The sequence below is a fragment of the Conger conger genome, chromosome 6 (genome assembly GCF_963514075.1).
Source record: "Conger conger chromosome 6, fConCon1.1, whole genome shotgun sequence".
NCBI classification, from domain to species: Eukaryota; Metazoa; Chordata; class Actinopteri; order Anguilliformes; family Congridae; genus Conger; species Conger conger.
In genome coordinates, this window is record NC_083765.1 from 63,873,393 (window position 1) to 63,895,608 (window position 22,216).

Below are 22,216 nucleotides of genomic sequence, written 5' to 3' on the forward strand. Positions count from 1 at the left end.
CGTATTTGACTGTGATTCGTGCAGAGAAGGCGAGCACCCTCCCAAGCTGGCTTTGCCTCCCCACCAGTTACAAAACAACAAAAAAACAATGGCATCATAAAATAACTTATACATATAGGACTGTGAGTTTTAACATTTTTAAACGGTATATCCAGTGATCAGATTGATCGTAAATCTCACTTTTTAAAAAAAGGACTGAATGCAAATAAACCCACTCGTGCCCTGGTGTGACTTAGATGGTCAGGGCCAGTGGTCTCAAGCATTCATATGCACAATTATATACAATAAATGAAAGCATTGATTGACCCGTTTTATGTGTTGTGCATCTTATATTTCTCCTTGATGCGCCATGTTAACCAAAGCATAAGTATGCAATATTACTGTGAACTGATCTTAGGCAAAATCATGCGACGCCGGCCTGCATGGCATCCTCAGCTTGGTCTGAGCAGACATTAACTGCAGAAATGAGCCGTTACAAACCTTGTTTATCGCTGTCTTTATATTTGCAGTATGTAGCTGAACTGATATTTAAATAAAATATATTTTGGTTGAAAAAACACAGTTGTACAGGGTGGATTGTTTTCCAACATGGTGGATGGGCCAAAGTCACGTGATGCATATTAAGAATGAAGCTAATTCACTATGGATTGATGGACACTGTTTCAAACATGTTTCTTGCTTGGTTGCAGTTTAGCTATTCACATTTAGGTTTTTTACCTGTTGCTTAAATATCTCTCGGTTACCATGGTTACATTCGCTACGTATATTTTTCAATTCAATTCAATTCCACAGCCATTGAAAGGATTTCCATTTATTTCACTGACTAGTGTGAACACAAGTGATTACAATCTGATTACATTACAATAATACAACATTTAAAATAACAAAATGACAAAAAAAAAAAAAACTGAAGACAAAACAAAAGTAACAAAAGTATCTCCAGCTACACAGATCTATTCTGGTAGCCAAAAAAACACAAAAGATCTCTATAATTTACAGGCCACCCGAAGTTTAGCTGACCGTCCCCGTGGGTTTGCCTGCACCTCCTCCCTGTGGGGCGTGATCACGCCCTTGTGCAGAATAGCCCAGTCAGCGCTGGAGGCTGGCTCTGCCTCTTCGTGCCCTGGCCCTGCCTCCGCACCCGGTCGGGTCCTCCGGTGCAGGCCGCGGCAGGGCGGGGCGGACGGGTCCAGGCCCTGCAGGAAGCGCTTGACCGTGCGGTCCTCCAGGGAGTGGAAGGTGAGGACACACAGTCGCCCCCCGGGCCGGAGAAAGGCCTGGGCGGCCTGCAAGCCGGCATACAGCTCGTTCAGCTCGTCGTTCACGAAGATGCGGAGCGCCTGGAAAGTCTTGGTGGCCAGGTGAGCGGGGCGCTGGAGCAGGTCTCTACGGGCGTACAGTGCACCAGCGGGAAACGCTCCTGCAGAGACAGGGACAGAGTGAACGCCGTACCCAACATACCTAACACCTTACCCAACATACCAGCTGCCATACCCAACATACCAACTGCCATACCCAACATAGCCAATGCCATACCCAACATACCAACTGCCATACCCAACATACCAACTGCCATACCCAACATACCAGCTGCCATAACCAACATACCAACTGCCATACCCAACATACTAACTGCCTTACCCAACATAGCCAATGCCATACCCAACATACCAACTGCCATACCCAGCATACCAACTGCCATAACCAACATACCAACTGCCTTACCCAACATAGCCAATGCCATACCCAACATACCAACTGCCATACCCAACATACCAACAGCCATAACCAACATACCAACTGCCTTACCCAACATACCAACTGCCTTACCCAACATACCCAATGCCGTACCCAACATACCCACGCCTTACCCAACATACCAACTGCCATACCCAACATACCCAACGCCGTACCCAACATACCAACTGCCATACCCAACATGCTAACTGCCTTACCCAACATAGCCAATGCCATACCCAACATACCAACTGCCATACCCAAAATACCAACCGCCATACCAAACATACCAACTGCCATACCCAACATACCATCTGCCATAACCAACATACCAACTGCCATACCCAACATACCAACTGCCTTACCCAACATACCAACTGCCTTACCCAACATACCCAATGCCGTACCCAACATACCCACGCCTTACCCAACATACCAACTGCCATACCCAACATACCCAACGCCGTACCCAACATGCCAACTGCCATACCCGACATACCAACTGCCATACCCAACACACCCAACACCATACCCAACATACCAACTGCCATACCCAACATACCAACTGCCTTACCCAACATACCAACTGCTATACCCAACATACCAACTGCCAAATTCATTTAACTGTTATTAATGAGGAGGAAAAATGTAACCACATGCATTTCATCAACTGCCCTTTAATGTAAATTGTCTGAAACTAAACTACAGCATTATTTGATAAAGCACCCCGACTCCCTAAATGTAGTATACACTCACTGAGCACTTTATTAGGAACACCTGTACACTTACATATTCATGCGATTATCTAATCAGCCAATCGTGTGGCAGCAGTGCAATGCACAAAATCATGCAGATACGGGTAAGGAGCTTCAGTTAATGTGTTTATTTATTTATTTATTCATTCGTACCACCTTCGTACTGTGCCACCAACGTGTTCACAACATAGTTTGGAAGCTAATACCATAAAACTTACAATTAAGAGTACCGGTACCGATGTGTGTGATCCGATCATAATCTTGCTAATCGCTGCTTCCTTGATATTTAATTTAAAACTAGGCTGCTATCTAATCAGCTATATCAACAGGACATATCAGACCCAGCTAGCGAAATCGCTAGGTATAAACTAGCTTGCTCACAATTAATCATGGAGTGAGTGAGGAACTAACATTAACGCATTTTCCTGGTGATTTTAGCAATCATGAGAATAGTCTTACGTAGTATTCCAGAAAGAGCACAATTATGTAGAAAGTATAGTGCTATTTCTTTTGGAACTGAAAAGTTCCACTAGGGTGAACTGTTTTCCTTTTGACTTGTGAAGCGAGCGCCAAATCAATCACCACCAACAACGGAAAGGGCAAAGTGATCATCTCAAATCACTAAAATGAAACGCTGTAATAACGCTCGTCCATAACCAATGAAATTAAGGCATTTGCATTTGTGTCGGTTGACATTCTGAGACACTGATAGTCACACAACACTTTTTTATGCCATCCATCCATCCATCTTCATCCGCTTATCCAGAGTCGGGTCGCGGTGGCAGTAGGCTAAGCTGGGTATTCCAGGGACGTAGATCGACTGGTAAATCGAGAGCTTCGCCTTCCGGCTCTGCTCCCTCTTCACCATGACGGTCCGGTGCAACGCCCGCATTACTGCTGACGCTGCACCGATCTGCCTGACGATCTCATGCTCCCTTCTACCCTCACTCGTGAACAAGACCCCGAGATACTTGAACTCCTTCACTTGGGGCAATGACTCGTTCCCAACCCGGAGCGAGCAATCCACCGTTTTCCGGCAGAGAACCATGGCCTCGGACTTGGAGGTCCCGACTCTCATCCTGGCCGCTTCACACTCGGCTGCAAACCGCTCCAGTGCGTGCTGAAGGTCACGGTCCCATGAAGCCAGCAGAACCACGTCGTCCGCAAAAAGCAGAGATGCAATTCTGAGGTCACAAAACTGGACACTCTCCTCACCTCGGCTGTGCCTTGAGATCCAGACCATGAATATCACAAACAGGACCAGTGACAAGGGGCAACCTTGGCAGAGTCCCACACCCACTGGAAACGTGCTTGACTTTGTGCCGAGGATACGGACACAGCTCTCACTTTGTATATACAGGGACCAGTACCCCATACTCCGGCAGTATCCTCCACAGAGTTCCCCGGGGGACACGGTCGAAAGCCTTCTCCAAGTCCGCAAAGCACATGTGGACTGGATGGGTAGCCAGCAACCCCGCTAAGGTAAAGAGCTGGTCCACTGTTCCACGACCAGACGGACGCCACATTGCTCCTCCTGAATCCGAGGTTCGACCGTCGGTCGGAGCCTCCTTTCCAGCACCCTAGAGTAAACTTTCCCGGGGAGGCTGAGGAGTGTGATACCCTGATAATTGGAGCACACCCTCCGGCCCCCCTTCTTGAAAATGGGGACCACCACCCCGGTCTGCCACTCTACAGGTACTGTCCCTGACCTCCACGCGACACTGCAGAGGTGTGTCAGCCAAGACAGCCCAACAATGTCCAGAGCCTTCAGCATCTCAGGGCGAATCTCATCTACACCCGGCGACTTGCCACTGAGGAGCTTTTTGACTACCTCAGCAACTTCCGCCAGGGATATAGGTGCAGATTGCCCTGAGTCTTTGGGCTCTGCCTCTTCCACAGAGGACGTGTTGTTTGGGTTCAGGAGCTCCTCGAAGTGCTCTTTCCACCGCCCGACAACATCCCCAGTCCGGGTCAGCAGTTCTCCTCCCCTGCTGAAAACAGCCTGAGACAAGCCCTGCTTTCCCTTTCTGAGTCGTCGGATAGTTTTCCAGAAGTTCCTCGAGGCAAACCGAAAGTCCTTCCCTATAGCCTCCCTGAACTCCTCCCATACCTTCAGTGACTGCAGAAGCCGCAGCCCTTCTGGCCACCCGGTACCTGTCTGCTGCTTCAGTGGACCCCGGGCCGGCCAAGCCCGAAAGGCCTCTTCAGTTTGACGGCCTCCCTCACCTCTGGTGTCCACCAGTGGGTTCTTGGGTTGTCGCCCTGACAGGCACTAATGACCTTCTGGCCACAGCTCCTGCTTGCCGCCTCTGCAATGGAGGCTTTGAACATTGCCCACTTTTTATGTTTACATGCAATTTAATTCTTCAGGCATTTGCACAATGAAACCCGGCCCAGTTGGAGCTTGTGCCATGTGTGACACGTGCGTTGTTAATGTACATAGTGTTGCGTAGTGGTTAAGGTACTTGACTGGGACTTGCAAGGTCGGTGGTTCGATCCCCGGGCTAGCCATGATAAGACCCAGACAGCTTTTGGGTGCTTGTGCAAGGCCCTTAACTCCACATTTCTCCATCAACTGTAAGTCGCTTTGGATGTCATGTAACTTGCCAACTGCATTTTCATCCTTACAATGTGGTTCCAAATTCACACAGCAGTGAAACAACATCCAGATGCCAATATAAGCTTACACTTTGAATGCACTGACTGTGTCATACCACACACTAACAGATAAGGTTGCACTTCTAAACTGGGCAGCTGGGCAAACAAGGAATAGAAGCCAACAATAAATCTCAGATTGAAAGGAGTTCCTGGTGCTTTCCCTACAGTAAGCTGGGCTGCAAGGGCAAGTCGTCAGAATGAAGCTATTGAGTAAGATTAATATTTACTTGTTTAAAAACTAAAATACTGCAGTGAAAGGTTTTCAAATGCTCATTCTGAGAAAGTACAGTACACCCTCCTGTCGCTTTAAAAAGCATGATTGCAAATTGTGAGTCAAGAGTTTAGGAAAAATGAGGACTGAATCCTGGCCAGCTGTTTAGTTCAGCCACACCAAATATAAAACAATCCTATTTTTCCTGACAGTGCATTTGCCATCCATTTCTATTTGTTCTGAAGACTGAATGAAATCAGTGCATCTGTGGGAGACAAATGTGTTTATGTGAACTGTGACATTCTTTCAGAAGTAAAAAGTAATCAATAAGTCACTGTTGAGAGTAAAGGCTATATAATGTCAAAGCAAAACTTACAAATTTCAATAGTTGGCACAAAACACTACAATCACTACAAAAAATATCCAAATAACAGACAATATTGGGACTGGGCCTGAAACACATTTGGACCCTCATCTCCTCCAGAGTACAACAGCAGGCTAGGCTAAGCTCTGACTAGCGTACGCACCTATGCTTGGGGAAGGGGACTTAGCCATGGCTCCATGTTTTAAGGTGGTGGTACGGTTTGGTGGAAAGCGTCCAGTTTTACCTCAGAGGACAGCAGGTTGGCTACTTGCAGTCCTTTGGCAGTGGAGGGGGAACACCGCTCAGCAGACCTGGGGGATGACAGGAGGTATTCTGCCATCTCGCGTCTTTCGCACGTGGATCCACATTAACCATGCCTGTCCCATCTCTGGCCAGGGTCCATGAAAGTAATTGCAGGTGTAGCCTCTCTGGGCAGATGGGTTAATGGCCCCTGATAGGGCTCCATTTCCTTGCTGGACCAGCGCTTCAGACGTTGGGACAGGGCTTTCTCAGCCTCCCTGCATGCCGTCTGTGGCTGAAGCCTGGAGGTGTGATGACCGGGGAGTGGGAGGACGAAGACACGGGAAGCCGGTGTTCCAAACGGGCCGTTTATCGTTCTTTGTGGAGCAAGACGAAGCTGTGGCAGAGACATGTGGGACTGAGGGGTCAGAAACAGTTGGGCCTCGGCCTCCTGGTTAATTTCCTTTGGGGTCCCTTTAAAGCTCTGACAGAGGAGCAGGCCTTCCTTTGGAACACACCAAAGACTGGTCATGCGGATCTCCAGCTTTGGTGGCAGACCGGATGTTGTCAGAGGTAGTGTCCAAGTAGGGTGCTACAGACAAGCCCACACAACACTCCACATGGGTCTGGGCAGCTCAGGATGTTCTCTGGATTCACATCGGGGGGAAGGAGAATCCAAGGCGGCTGGCCCAGTGTCTTATGTGGCAGCTGGTACGGCATTCTCTGTGGGGGCTGATGCAGTGCACAGAGCACACCTCACCAAGGGAGAAGGAGAGCCCACAGGGGACAGGGTGGCATCCTCAGTGGGAGCCGGGGCGATGAGCCCCATGAAGCTGCCCCTGTCGGGGGGTGGTGTGGAGTTCTTGGTCGGGGCTGGGGGGTGATGCAAGCAAATCTACAGAGCACGCCACTTCTATCTGCACAGCTGCCAGACATTCCCCAGATCCGAAGGAGAAGGAGAGTCCACAGGGGGTGAGGCTGCATCGATGAGCCTCACAGAGCTGTCCTTTCTGGGGGGCGGTTCCTGGGTTGTGTGGAGACCAGAGTCATCTGCTGGGTCTTCCTGCACTAGCTGTGTGGCCACTGAGCTGACTTTCTTGGCAGTAGCTGGTGACTTACAGTGACGTTTTCCCCAAGCCAGTCTCCACATCTCCTCAATCCATGCCTGCTTTGAGCGTTAAAGGTAATCTTGCCTGTTGTTGAGGTAGGATTTTATCCCTTGTATGCCTTAAACTCAGTTCCATCATTTCCATCATTCCATCTTCTCATCCAGCCTGTCCATGGCATTCAGCCTGCCAACAAGTTCTGGTGATGATGTTCGGAACACATGTCCCACAATTGTTGATCCAGCTTTGACTGGAATGCTGGCAGGTCCAAAGGGGAGAGGGACAGAGGCAAGGAGACAAACCAAGACATGCCTCTCCTTATCTGGTACTCTCAATTTAACAAATCAAATTAATCTAAAATGTCTTTGAAGAGTAAGTTCTGAACTTGCTTAAGACCGCAGTTAACTACAGCCAGAGGACTGAGCATTTGGATAAACAAGGGGTAAAATCCTACCTCAACAACAGGCAAGATTACCTTCATAGTTGTCATTCAAAGCAGGCATGGACTGAGGAGATGTGGAGACTGGCTTGGGGAAAAAGTCACTGTAAGTCACCAGCTACTGCAGAGAAAGTCAGCTCAGCGGCAGCACAACAAGACAACCTATCTTTGTGGAACCTCCAATATGTCGGGGAGGATTAAGTGAAATATGTTTAGTCTCTGGATCCAGTGGTTCCAACAATCAATGCCCTTGTTAAGATGTTCAACACTCTGAATACTGAACACAAGTGGTATTGCAAGCTAGAACTCCTCACTTAACCTGCATATAAAATAAATGCTATATGTACACAACCTTCCACAATCTTACAGTACAAAGAGCACATTTGAGATTTCCAAAAGATTTAACGTTACAGTGAATTTTTGGTATTTATTTAAATAAGGCAGGATATTAAGTAATAGACCACATTAGATAAAAACTTGATTGAGACTGTCTGGGATTTTCTGGATACCCTGATACAAGCGCAACAGCCAAAGTCTGCAGAAGAACTCCAAATTCTCCAATATGTTTGGTACAACCTACTAACTGATTTTCTTATAAAACTGCAAGACAGTGTACCTAAGAGAACTGATGCCGTTTTGAAAGCGAAGGGTGGTCATAATAAATTGATTTAAGGTTTTAACTGTTCACTGCAATAGTAAGTGATACTTACTTTTGATACTTACGACTGTTAATTTAATTATTTTTGAAAGCATTTTTGCTGTACAGACTTTTTCAACATGTGCCTCAGACTTTTGCATAGTCCTGTACATTTATATTTTGTGTGGGTGCATGTGGATATGTAGATATTTGCTTTACACACTGAGAGAATGAGAAAGCAAAAGTAATTCTCAATGTTACATTCTTTACTCCTTACGTGGATGTGCGCATTGTATTCTTTGGACTGTCAGTGTTTAATCAGTCTATTCGTTGTAGCGAAACAAACGTCTGCATTTCTCTGCCACCAAGATTCTTGAGAATATCTCACCCAGGCAGGCAATAGTGCTGACTCAGGGGACAGGCGCTGAACTCAATCGCCAGCAACACAACCTGTCCGGCCCCAGTCCTCCTTCGCATCACCACGTACAGTATCCCCGTCACACCACCTTTAATGTTCAGCTCGGTCTGTGAGCCATGTGCCATTTCTCCTCCAGTGCACTGTGGCATTTGGCATGACTCACCGGATCAATAATAACCAAGGCAGTCCTCCCGAAGACGCACAGAACTAACTCTGTGCTCACTCATTCATCTTTAAAAGGTGTCCCAAAATAAAATATTCTTTCTCCAGGTGGTAACAATGAGTACATCCCCCCCATGTGCAGGCTTACATCCCGTTTCACTGAACTGCTGTGACACAAGAAAACAGTGCTTGTTATACAGTGAGCACCATAATTCATTGGAGTGAAACATTGTTTGTTATTTTTGGTTCAGTAATCTAGCACTTTGAGGTTGAAAGAATGCAATGACAATGATGTGTTAATTTGGGTGTGTTTTCATCCATATCGGATGAACCGTTTAGAAATTACAGAACCTTTTGTATATAGTCCCCCCCCATTTTCAGGCATCAAAAAATCAGTTTAACATACTTAAGCGTTATGGAACTGGAACTTGTGGTATATCGTGGATATTGGCCCAGCTAGTGGGGTGGTTAGGTACAACGCGAGGCGGAATAACAGGGTTTGGCGGTCTTGCTGGTGTTTCGATCTGAGGACGTTGCCTTAGCCGTTTGTTATTTCTTTGTTCCTTCTCCTTACCAAATCCCTGAGAAGGTCAAAGAACACTTTAAAATCACTCATTGTGTTTTATTTTGGTAACGTTAGGGTACTTGTGGCGAAATGATTACAACGTTAATTCCGGTTACAAAGTCATCTACAAACGCGGAGTAATATTAAACGATGTGAACATTCCATTTAGCCGTGCATATATCGTGGATATTGGCACGGTTGGAACGCAAACTGAGCAGTAGTGACAAAGGACCGGACCTATCCAATGTAGAATAAAGTCATCATTTTTATATTTTGTTGCCTATCTTTTGCATTAAATGACTGCTTGAAGTTTGCAACGCATAGACATCACCAGACGCTGGGTATCTTCCCTGGTGATACCCAGTACTGTAGTCCTCTTCAGCTCCTGCTTTCAGGGACTTTTTGCCTTCAGTCTCCTCTTCAGCATGTAAAATGCGTGTTAACTTGGATTGAAATTTGGTGATTGACTCGGCCAGTCTAATAAGTTTGGAGGCATTTGGATTTATCTGAGCAGATATATATTTCTGTAGACTTCAGAATTCATTGTTCTACTTCTGTCTGCTGTCACATCACAATGACATCACAATGAAGACAAGTGAGCATGTTCCACTGGCGGCTTGTAGCTCCCAGGTACATGACTGGGAGCCACAACGTCGCTGGTTCGAAACCCGGTCGAGCCACAATAAATGATCCGCACGGCCCTTAACCCCACATTGCTCCCCGGGCGCTGCACTGTGGCTGCCCACTGCTCCTAATAACTAGGATGGGTTAAATGCAGTGGCCAAATTACCCCACGGGGTTACCCCACCCCCCTCATCACTCACACCTGATGACTTCGTCTCCTTCTTTGAAAAGAAGGTCGATGCTATTCGCAATTCCTTCTCCCAACCCTCCACCCCTGCTGACCCTCCTACCCTCCCCAACTCCCTAACCTCCTTTTCTCCCCTCTCTGACGCTGACACACTGAAACTCCTTACTTCCCACCGCCCAACCACCTGTCCTCTTGACCCCATCCCCTCTCCCCTCCTACAATCTATATCTGAGGACATTCTCCCTTTTCTCTCCTCTCTAATCAACACCTCCCTCTCTTCCGGCACCATGCCCTCTTCCCTGAAGAGGGCCAGAGTCACTCCCCTCCTCAAAAAACCTACTCTTGACCCCTCTGCCCTGAACAACTACCGGCCTGTCTCTCTTCTTCCCTTTCTCGCTAAAACCCTGGAACGGGCGGTCTGCTCCCAACTGTCCACTTATCTTCTCCACAACAATCTCCATGACCCCAACCAGTCTGGCTTCAAGAGTGGCCACTCCACTGAAACCGCCCTGCTCGCGGTCACTGAGGCACTCCACTCTGCTAAAGCAAAATCCCTCTCCTCTGTCCTCATCTTCCTCGACCTGTCGGCCGCCTTCGATACAGTCAACCATGAGATTCTGCTCTCATCGCTGTCTGGGATGGGTGTCACAGGTTCTGCACTCGGTTGGGTTGGTTCCTACCTCTCTGGTCGCTCCTACCAGGTGACTTGGAGGGGCGCAGTCTCCGACCCTCAACCCCTACGAACTGGAGTCCCGCAGGGCTCGGTTCTTGGGCCTCTCCTCTTCTCGCTATACACCATGTCTCTTGGTTCTGTTATCTCTTCCCACGGCTTTTCTTATCACTCCTACGCTGATGACACCCAACTCTTCATTTCCTTCCCCCCCGACACCCAAGTCACCACACGGATCTCTGCCTGCTTGGCTGATATCTCTGCGTGGATGACTTCCCACCACCTGAAGCTCAACCTTGCCAAAACTGAGCTTCTCTACATCCCTGCTAAGTCCTCTCCGTCAATCGACCTCTCATTGACTGTTGAGGACTTTGTAGTTTCCTCCTCCCGTACGGCAAAGAATCTTGGGGTGACTCTTGATAACTGCCTCACCCTGGCTCCACAAGTATCCTCCACTGCCAGAACCTGCAGGTTCTTTCTGTATAATATACGCCGTATCCGTCATCTCCTGACTGAGAAAGCCACCCAGCTCCTAGTCCAGGCGCTCGTCATTTCCCGCCTGGATTACTGCAACTCCCTCCTAGCCGGTCTCCCAGCGTGTGCCATCAAGCCCCTCCAGCTGGTCCAGAATGCTGCAGCCCGCCTGATCACCAATCAGCCCAGGTCGGCTCATGTCACCCCGCTTCTCATTGGCCTCCACTGGCTTCCCATTGCCGCACGCATCCGTTTCAAGGCCCTAGTGTTGGCATTTCAGGCTGCTAAGGGGACTGCCCCACCTTACATACAATCCCTGATCACTCCCTACTCCCCAGCTAGACCACTCCGGTCTGCCAGCTCTGGTCGCCTTACGGTTCCCTCTTTACGTGCACCTGGCGGTCGAGCTGCACGTTCACGCCTGTTTTCCGTTCTGGTTCCTCAGTGGTGGAATGACCTGCCTACCACTGTCAGAACAGCAGAATCCCTCCCCCTATTTCGACGCAGACTCAAAACCCACCTTTTCAAACTCTACCTTAGTCCTCCCTCCTGATTTCCCCTGCCCCTCCTTTCTGATATCCCTATCCTTGTCTAACCCCCCCCCCCCCCCCCCCCAAAAAAAATAAAAATAAATAAATAAATAAATTCTTCTGACAACTATGTTTAGAACAGCATTTCCTGTGTATTTTGCTAGTTTCTGGATGTGATGCTCTGACTTATGGTACAACCTATGCACTTGTAAGTCGCTTTGGATTAAAAGCGTCTGCCAAATGACTAAAATGTAAATGTAAATGTAATAAAAGGTATATTATTATTATTATTATTATACAGGCCCAAGCCATAACCCCCCACACCATGAGCCTGTTCCACTGGCAGCCAAACAGGCCCAAGCCATAACCCCCCACACCATGATCCTGTTCCACTGGCAGCCAAACAGGCCCAAGCCATAACCCCCCACACCATGATCCTGTTCCACTGGCAGTCATACAGGCCCAAGCCATAACCCCCCCACACCATGATTATGTTCCACTGGCAGCCATACAGGCCCAAGCCATAACCCCCCACACCATGCGCCTGTTCCACTGGCAGCCATACAGGCCCAAGCCATAACCCCCCACACCATGATCATGTTCCACTGGCAGCCATACAGGCCCAAGCCATAACACCCCCCACACCATGAGCCTGTTCGACTGGCAGTCATACAGGCCCAAGCCATAACCCCCCCACATCATGATCATGTTCCACTGGCAGCCATACAGGCCCAAGCCATAACCCCCCACACCATGAGCCTGTTCCACTGGCAGCCATACAGGCCCAAGCCATAACCCCCCACACCATGAGCCTGTTCCACTGGCAGCCATACAGGCCCAAGCCATAACACCCCCTCCACCATGTTTCACAGATGATGTGGTGTGCTTTGGATCCTGGGCATTTTCTTTTTTTCTCCAGACTTTCCTCTTTCCGTCACTCTGGTACATGTTAATCTTTGTTCCGTCAGTCCAGAAGACTTTGGTCTCTTTAGGTGCTTTTTAGCAAACTGTAATCTCGCATTTCTGTTCTTTAGGCTTGTCAGTGGTTTGCATCATGTAGTATACCCTCTCCATTCCTGCTTGTGTAGTCTTCTAAGTATGGTGGACTTCTACACCTGCATCCAGGAGAGTGTTCTCTATCTGTTGGGCCCAGGGCCGCCCCTGTCAAAATTGGGGCCCTAAGCGGAATTTTGTTATGGCGTACCCAATGTACGATGGGTACAAAATCAGTGCATAACAACATGCAATTTAACTTCACAACCTTTATTTATTATTAGTAACGTATTACAATATATCTATGTCATTTTAAAAAAATGCAGTGAGCAGCAGTTCTGGAGACAGAAAGGCCTTGTTCATGAGAGACGTCAGATGAGAATGGCCAGACTGGTCAAAGCTGAGAGGAAGATGACAGTAACGCAAATAACCACACATTACAACAGTGGTATGCAGAAGAGCATCTCTGAACACACCACACGTCAATGACCACTGTCAAATCAGGATGGCCAGGTTACAGTTTGCCGAGAAGAACTTAAAAGAGCAACCGTAGTTCTGGAAAAAGGTCTTGGTCAGATGAGATGAAACATATAACTTATATTAGAGTGAAGAACTAAGTATGGAAGAGAGAAGGAACTGCCCAAGATCCAAAGCATAGCACCTCATCTGTGAAACATGGTGGTGGGGGTGTTATGGCCTGGGCATGCATGGCTGCTGAAGGAACTGGCTCACTTATCTTCATTGATGATATAACTGCTGATGGTAGCGGCAAAGTGAATTCTGAAGTGTATAGACACATCCTATCTGCTCAAGTTCAAGCAAATTCCTCAAATCTCATTGGCCAGCGGTTCATTCTATAGCAAGACAATGATCCCAAACATGCTGCTAAAGCAACAGTTTTTCAAAGCTAAAGAATGGCCAAGTCAATCACCTAATCTGAACCAAATTGAGCATGCCTTTCATATACTGAAGAGAAAGAGACAACTAAAGATATAAACACTTTTGTAATTTCTACATGGTGAAACCAAAATGTATGAAAATTCCCGTCATTAAAATTAGATATTGTGCACATGTGATTTTTTTTTATTACACATCTGAGTACAGAGGCAAATAAATAAATGATGGGTCTTTGTCCCAAACATTATGGAGGGCACTGTATATACCGTCATTTTAACCACATCATATTGATCAGACTTATGGGCAGTTCATAGCCCAGAGACAATGCGTTGGCATGACCTACAGCGTTCACTGGATGTCGCTACGGCATTTGGTTTATACTCCGGGTGACTAGAGTGTGCTTCCACAGTGTACATTGGATGACAATAGAACGTTCATGAAAGTTCTGCAATTTCAGTCAATCAACACTCTGTCGCTGGACTATTAAGAGGCCTTTAGTCTTCATGAGAAGATTTACAAGTATTATTTAAGATTATTATTATTACCAACAATGACCATGTACAAATACCATGTTTTTCAAGCTGTTGACTGGATTGTTCAGAACAATGTGGTCAAGGTTGAAAACTATGACTAGAATGAATAATAGTGATCTTAACACACACCCAGATGAGTTCATTTGATTGGCTCACCATTCATTCAGTTTTTTGATCAACTATCCACTATTGCTTCGCAATTTAGTTAACAGTATTCAGATCTAACAGTATTGGTCCCATGACCCTAACATGCTCTATAGTGCCACCAGTAGGTCAATTGGTTTAAGAAGTTCTAACGGATCACAATTTCACACATCCCTAACATGGCTACCAAGTTTGGAGAGTTTTCACCATACCGACTGGGAGATTAAGTGTTTTCCCGAGAGAAAATATAATAAAAAAAAAACAGAACAAAAACAATAGGTTTCCAGCAGCTTTGCTGCTTGGACCCATAATAATAAAAATCAATATGATGATTCATCTCTTCAGGCTACACCTTTCCCTCCCCAACTCACAATCACTGTGATTAGCCTTAGACCGTAATGGCACTTATGTATAGATATCGTTACTTGTATAGGTATTGTTGTTTTTATTGGCTGTTGTTGTATTCTAGCTGCCAACAGTGGTATGCTAGTTTGAATGTTGATTGTACTCTTCAAGGGTTCTGAATTTCTGTATGTTTACACTTGGACTCGGAACTGTACTGTCCTCTCAGGTCTACTTTTGCACTTGTTCTTGTGATTGATTTGCACTTTGTTGTACGTCGCTCTGGATAAGAGCGTCTGCTAAATGCCACGTAATGTAATGTAATGTAATATATGAGATGTTCATTAACCAGTCAAGGAACCAGTCTCGTTGTGAGTGCAAAATATTTGCACTGTTTATAGGTCACAAAAAGAAGTGTATTTGTTCACTGAGTTAAAAAATGAAAAAGCAAATGTTCTATAAAACTGTTTTCGTGTGGGTCCAGTTGTCAGGTGTTGGGCCTGATTAATGCTTTGGGAACTACTTTCCATTCAGTTTGGCAGTGATGATGGTACTGGGAACAAATACAAACAGGTTCTTAATTCCACTTTTGATTGTAAAATGTTAAATTTGCATTCAGGAATAAACACTGTGCTCTCACTGCAGGAAAATGTGGGATATATGCCAAATGGACATGGCAAATAAACAGTATTGATCTAATCCAATCATAAATTAGGCACATATTCTGATTCATTTTATTAGTTAATTTAACAGTCTTGGCAAGCAGACTGAAATAGATAGATAAACAATATTTTTTAAACAAAATTATGCAATTAACAAACAATACATTTCAAGCAAAATGAAACACGTTCATACTGTAAGACACATTTCAGCACATTTGAATAGTGCCAACAACCAGACACAAAAACAGAAATAAGCTGATGCCGTGTGGAAGAAACACTCTGCTACCTATTGCAATAACAGATACAAACTGACCTACGGCAAAAAGCAGATGAATTCACACCTACATGGATCGGCAGATGCTGAAACAAGCCAAACCAAAAGCAGAATGCTCCCCACCATGGCAGGCATATATGCATGTCGATATGCAGGCACAAAGAAACAAATCCGCCGGAGACAGACGGGCTCCCCAGATACCTATCGTTATGGCGTCTGATAGCCCTCCCCTCCCCACCCCCGCCCCCGCCCCCGCCCCCGTCATGCACTTCCCTAGGCAACAACCGAGGCAGCAGCCCCCTAATGACCCCTTGGGACCCACGCAAGCCAAGACCTTATGGATTGATTGGAATAAGCATTGGTGTTGACTTGCACTGCTCTTAAAAAAGAACAAACAAGTGGCCTCCGTCACACCTGTCCCCTCCCGTGACGCACGCGCTCAACAGCGATCAACTCGCCCCTCTCCGAAATCACCAAGCCTCCGCAATGTGTGTGTAGAGTGTGGGAGAGCAGGGGAGGGAAGCCTGGGGAGGGAACAAACCAAAACAAAGAAAAGCAGGGGAGGGAGGGGAGAGGCAGGGAGGCTTAGCTGAGTAAAAACTAAAACAAAGAACCGCACCCTGTACCAACACCTTCTCCCCTTATTAATAAGAACCTCATCAGGAGGCAGACCTGAGACAACAACACACTGCCGTTAGAGGAGGATGGACGGGATTAGAGGCTGCATGATTTCCTGGACAAATAGATCCCAGAGGGAGAGACGGGATTAATATTTCTCTCCTTTTCTATGCTCTGAGATAACGCGTAGCATTAATGAGGATACCTGCCACAATGCTGGCCAGCTGCTGGGTCCGGCGGATGGGATAGATGCAGCGTGCCTCCACAATCGCTGAAGCTATTTTCCTGGCATGCCGCTCCTCCCCGTACGTGCTCAGGATGGACGCAAGCGCATGTTGATCTAAGGCATTCACCACGTCAGCAGCGTTGGGCATGGCGGGGCACCTACGCACAAAGAGGAGCGCAATTAGCAGCTTGACGTCACATCCTCATTGACAAGGGTGCAGCTTGACAGCCCTCAGACACAGGAACACCTCCCTGCCTGCAACTTTCAGATCTTAACGCAGAAAAACAAGGTAGTTGGCAACTACTTATCCATCTGTCTAAACACACACGATGCATACAGTATGCGCACATGAACACGCAGGAAAATAAATAATTAACAGATGGAAATGGATTTTTTCAATAAACTATAAGATGTTAGCACAACCTTGCCAAATCACCCACAAGGGATCTCAGCCAAATGTTTTTAAACACTCATAATTGTTTTTAATATATTGAAAAGGAAGGATTTAATCACACACTAATAAACATAATATAATTTAGTCTAAGCATCAGCAATTTCACAAAAACTGATGCAAGTGATATACAGAAAAGTGACTGACTCTAAATTAGCGATTTATTTTCTGCGTGTCACAATAACTGCCTGTGTTGAGGCTTTAACATTTAAATCTGATTCTCCGAAATAATAATTCTATATTTTTTTACTTTGACAAAAATATAATTTGACATGGATGGCATCGCTTCAGCATCGTTATTTACAGAGTCTCACTCAGACGTACGACACAGACTCGTCTTTAGACGTACGGAGGGGGGAGAAGCAGTGTGGAAGATCGTGGGGCGCAGGAACACACCCTGACTGAACACTAACGATGAAGAGGCAGAAACAAGCCCGGACTGAACACTAACGATGGAGAGACAGAAACACGCCCTGACTGAACACTAACGATGGAGAGACAGAAACACGCCCTGACTGAACACTAACGATGGAGAGACAGAAACACGCCCTGACTGAACACTAACGATGAAAAGACAGAAACACGCCCTGACTGAACCCTAACGATGGAGAGCCAGCAGGGCGCGTGTCCTAAAGCCCCGTCGCTGACCAGGTTGCAGCTACCATGATGTACAGCTGATGTCAAAACAACGGACGCCTCCGAGCTGTCCGTATGGTCGGTGCAGTTACGTTAACATTAACATGCAGTAACATTGCACGTAGCCTGCAGTGGGGAGTGTCTCGCATGCTGTATGCCTACTCATTTGTGAACATTGCCAAATGCTGGGAGGAACAACTTGTGCAATTAAATTCACCAGTCTCTATCAATACATTTCAGCCTACTCGTAAAGTATGTATTCAGCCTACTCGTAAGTATGTATTCAGCCTACTCGTAAGTATGTACTCCAAGCAGGGGTGGAACAAGTGTACGCTGGGCCCCCGGGGGCCTGCTATCCATAGTAAGCAATTTGTGATATAAAAAAAAAAGAAAAAGATTTACTGAACATACCCTCTCTAGTTTTGGAGCTAGTGTCCCACATGGGCCTCTGTAGCTCTGCCACAGCTGCAAGCACAGGGGGACAGCATAACATGATCGCAGTCCGGGGGTTTGCTATTGGAAGAGTAGAATGTAAAAAATTGCTCAACGTGGAAATCCATATTCTCGGTTCTGTAATCGCAAGCCTATATTGAGTTTTAGGCGTGCAGGGAACTATCCAGCACACAAACAACTAACATGCTTTGTGTGTAGGCAGTTAAAGTATTTGAACAATAAATTATCGTTACTTACTGAATTCAGCAGATGGGATACACCGCGCAATCTATCAAAACATTATTTTGCATTGTCTTTCTTTGGTGAATTGTCATACACTATACAGTAGCCTATAATGTTTCGGACAGAGACATTTTTTCTTGATTTGGCTTTACACCACAGTTTTACAATTGTAATCAAACAATCCAAACAGCATGTGTTAAAGCTTTTATCTCTATTAATTAACTGAGTGTATGGATTAGGCTACAAACTAGACTAGGCTAGAGAGTCTTCACTTTTTTTTTTTACCTCCCTAGGCAGTGTTTGACCAATTTAATTACAATTCTAAAGCCTTTGTCTTTGAGTTTGGTCAAGCTAGATACAGGCATACTCACTGAAAAGTTGTTGTTTAGTGTTTAGTGTTCGATAGCAAAATAAAGAAAACCTGTTTTGGCCTGTAACAGATGGAGCAGTCATTTGTAGCAAGATTACCAATAAGCCAAAGTGCTTTAGGGTTTGTTTTTTGCAAAACCATCACCAGGTGGCAAATCTGAGCACTCTTGTTCTTTGCATCATTAGCATTTTCTGATGACATGAAGACTGCAGATTTTCGTAAATTTGTTTGCTAACCTGAATGACAGCTGTTGGGCACTTAAAATAATTTTGACTAAATTATTCTGATTACTGCCATCTTTGTTAAATATCACATTGTAGTTATCCTTGTCATGATAATTTATAAAACACTAAAGGCTACATATTGTTCTTGATTATTCAGGAAATAAGCTAACTTGATATCATGACTAAAAATGCATTTTAGCTCATGACATCACATTTCCAATGGTGTATAGTTTGCTCGGCACCTGCGTACTGAAACCATACACACACTGAGACTGTTGCCCTTCGGCAAAAACATTTCTTGAGACTTCATGCAACTTCAAGGTTGACATTTTACAACAAAGATTTATTTTGCGATGCCTACATCTAAATAGATAACTTCCTTTGGAGGACTTCCAAGGAATCTCACATCTGAGTGATTATTTCTGAGGAAGACAGTGAAAACAAAGTTGACTCCACAATAGAGGGCATTGTGTGGGGTCACGTCACTAAAAATGCCCACTATTGTGGAGTTAAAGTCAAAGGTGTTTTCACTGTCTTCCTCAGAAATATTAACTTGGGACTAGACACAAGAGATTCCTTGGAAGACCTCCAAAGAAGTCCTCTATTCAGATGTAGGCATTGCAAAATAAATGCTACAAGAACAAAACAAAATTGGGCTGTGGAGGACACAGTCATGTAATTAAACTTGACCATTGGTTTCCTGCCTGAAACGCGCTTAATCACTTCCTGTTCTTCCTGTTTGTGGGGTCGGTGGTGTTGGGTGTTTACAAGGGACGAAAGAGATTGAGTGGAGTTGGTTTTCATATTAAGGCTAATATTAAGGCGTTTCAAAAGCTCATATTATACATTTTTAAGGTGAAAATCTGTGTTGCTGTTAGGGGACAGAGAGGGAATTTACCCCAGGTTTTTATGGATTTCCTCAATATAGGCTTTCCTCCAGTGTTAAGGTTAGCGTTAACTGTAGTTAATTATAAACGGATTCCAGATAATATTTTGGGTGTATTTTTTTCTGGAGATATATCAAAGTACTACCAGTACAAAAGTTATTTTCTCTTCCTTTGAGTTATGCTAGACTTTTTAACTTTTATATTAAACGTTATTTAGCTTTCAATTAGCAAAGCTAGCTGACTATAAACCATATTTATTCTGCATCTGATCATCCTTCTGAGTCAAATTAAGCGTTTAGATAAGGTTAATGTTAAGAGGCTTTTTCCTTGTCCAGTCTGCAGTAAGTTAAGTAGCAGCGCTAAGTCAGCTGATAATATTGTTGATTTAATGTTAGCGCCTGATCGTGCAGTACAGTAGCTAGCTATGCTTATAAAGTTAAGAGGCGTTTTATCTGGTTTTCTGCTGCCAACTGTTCAGAGCCACCTCATGCTTTTTTCAAGCTGTGGTTTTGGTGTCTCCATTTGGGTAGTAACTTTCAGATTTAGGGAGAGAGGAAGAGACAGTCTGGGGTAAAATGTGGCTGAAGCTATGCCAGGCCAGACATAATTTTTCTTTCAACTGTCCAACCATGTAGCACGAGAAAGGGAATGAGTCGGAATGGCTTCACATGGGATGGCATGTTTAGAAATAGCACTACTGTTTGAGCTTTGGCTATTCCAGCAGCACATCACATAACTACTTGAAAATGAATGGGATAGAGGGAGTAGCATTTTGTCTATAAGTGTGAAAGACCATTTACTTAAATTGAGCTTATCATTTAAGCTTCAGAAAAAAATAATTGGTTATTGGTTAGTCATTTTTTGAAAACATTTATAACTCCGTTTCAGTTAACCGTTTAAGTGTGTAGGGACTACAACTTCCACAATCCCACAGGAAAATTCCGCGACGTCCACCACGAATGATGTCTAACTTGGTTCAGCCAATCCCGTAATGGCGGGAGCAATAAACGGTCCCGTATAAGAGCAAGACACGTTCTTGGGATCTCTCTCTTCTGCTTCTTCTGCCTCTTCTGCTTCTTCTCTTCGACGCACCCTTTGTGGCCATTCGCTTCAGCTCATCTGCTCCGAGACTCGGACAGAGGCTGAATGCTGCACAGCGCACTACCAGGCCTACGGACACACCCAGTTACCTCGCGGTAACTTCGTGGCCTATAGCGAGTGGAAACTGGTGTACGCGGAACGCTACATCAGTTTACCCCTGCAAAGCTCACCAAAGAACAACAGCAACAAACTTTTCCACCCGGAAAAGGGACCAACGAACATCCTTCCAGCAACCGAGCGGACCAGACGACAACGCGCGGCTAAGACGCCCCAGCCTGCGCATCTCTCCGCGACACACATTCACAGCACCATCGCGGCTCCTACAAGGACAGCACGTCTTTTGGATGGACTCAGTAAGAGAACAAACATTCAGGCATAGCCAGTGTTTAGTTTAGTCTTAACTGTTTTTGTGAATCTGTGTTTCCATATTTGCTGTCTTATCATTGGAATGTATTTTGTTAGCTATATATGTACGTGAATTGATTCGCCGTCTTTTGTGCATATATAGAGTAAACTACGCAAGTAGTCTTCTCACAGCTAACAATAACTAACACACCCAGAACTCTAGCTTACCCAAGCTAGCTACTCCCACTTTTACCTTTCCTTTGTTCAAGCGACACGCGCGCTTGCGCGTGCCACACACACGCACACACACATACCCAACTAAATTTCCTTACTAACTTCCCGTTAGTTTATCTGTTCTGTGTTTAATAAATAAATAAATATATTTTATTAAACCCCGGTGTCCGTTTTGGAATCACATAGACATGAGAGCCGAGTTAAAGCAGTCTTTCGAAGAACTTCCAACCTTCAGGTTATCGGTATGTTTAATCATTAATATTGGTTATTTTAATTATGAATTAAAATACTAAATTTGTGGTTAGATATTTCTGATAATAGTAATTTTATGAGACTGATTACTTTTTGCAGTTATACTGCTACACAACGTTTAACTGGCGCCCCGGTTTCGTAGAGAGTAAAATCCCTGCGTTATTTGGCGGCCCGTGCGAGGACCCTACATAATTTGGAGTCCCGTGCGAGGACCCCTACAAGTGTTTAACAGTTCACACCCCTATTTGCTACTAAATGCTCTCTACAACATATGGCCTCATTCTAGAGGTACAGAGGTAACCCCAAAAGCACATGTGCTGGACCCATTATCCAGAAATTGTGTAGCATACACTACCTGTTTCCATCCATCCTCATATCCAGGGGCCCGTCCCTGCTGAGGGAGAAGCCTCTCTCTGGGCAGTCCAGCTGCATGGAGCAGCAGCCTGCATCCAGCAGAACACCATCCAGACTGCCGGGCTCAACTCCACGCGCGGACAGCAGGGCGCTTAGCTCACTGAACCGCCCAAGCAATGAGTTGATCTGGCCTCTGAAAAGAAAGCAGGGAGATAAACATT

The 22,216-nt window shown here is 45.5% G+C and overlaps 1 protein-coding gene across 1 annotated transcript in view; it reads right to left on the reverse strand.

Moving 5' to 3' along the window:
• Positions 1–795: 795 nt before the first annotated feature.
• The window catches only part of mettl15 (methyltransferase 15, mitochondrial 12S rRNA N4-cytidine), a 143,867-nt gene continuing 122,446 nt past the window's right edge, over positions 796–22,216 (reverse strand). Inside the window, exons 4-6 of the mRNA XM_061246516.1 lie at positions 21,997–22,188; positions 16,446–16,624; positions 796–1,420 (exon numbers count right to left, since the gene is read on the reverse strand). Coding sequence (XP_061102500.1) covers positions 987–1,420; positions 16,446–16,624; positions 21,997–22,188 — 805 coding nt within the window. The 3' untranslated portion in view covers positions 796–986. The remainder of the gene's footprint in view (positions 1,421–16,445; positions 16,625–21,996; positions 22,189–22,216) is intronic.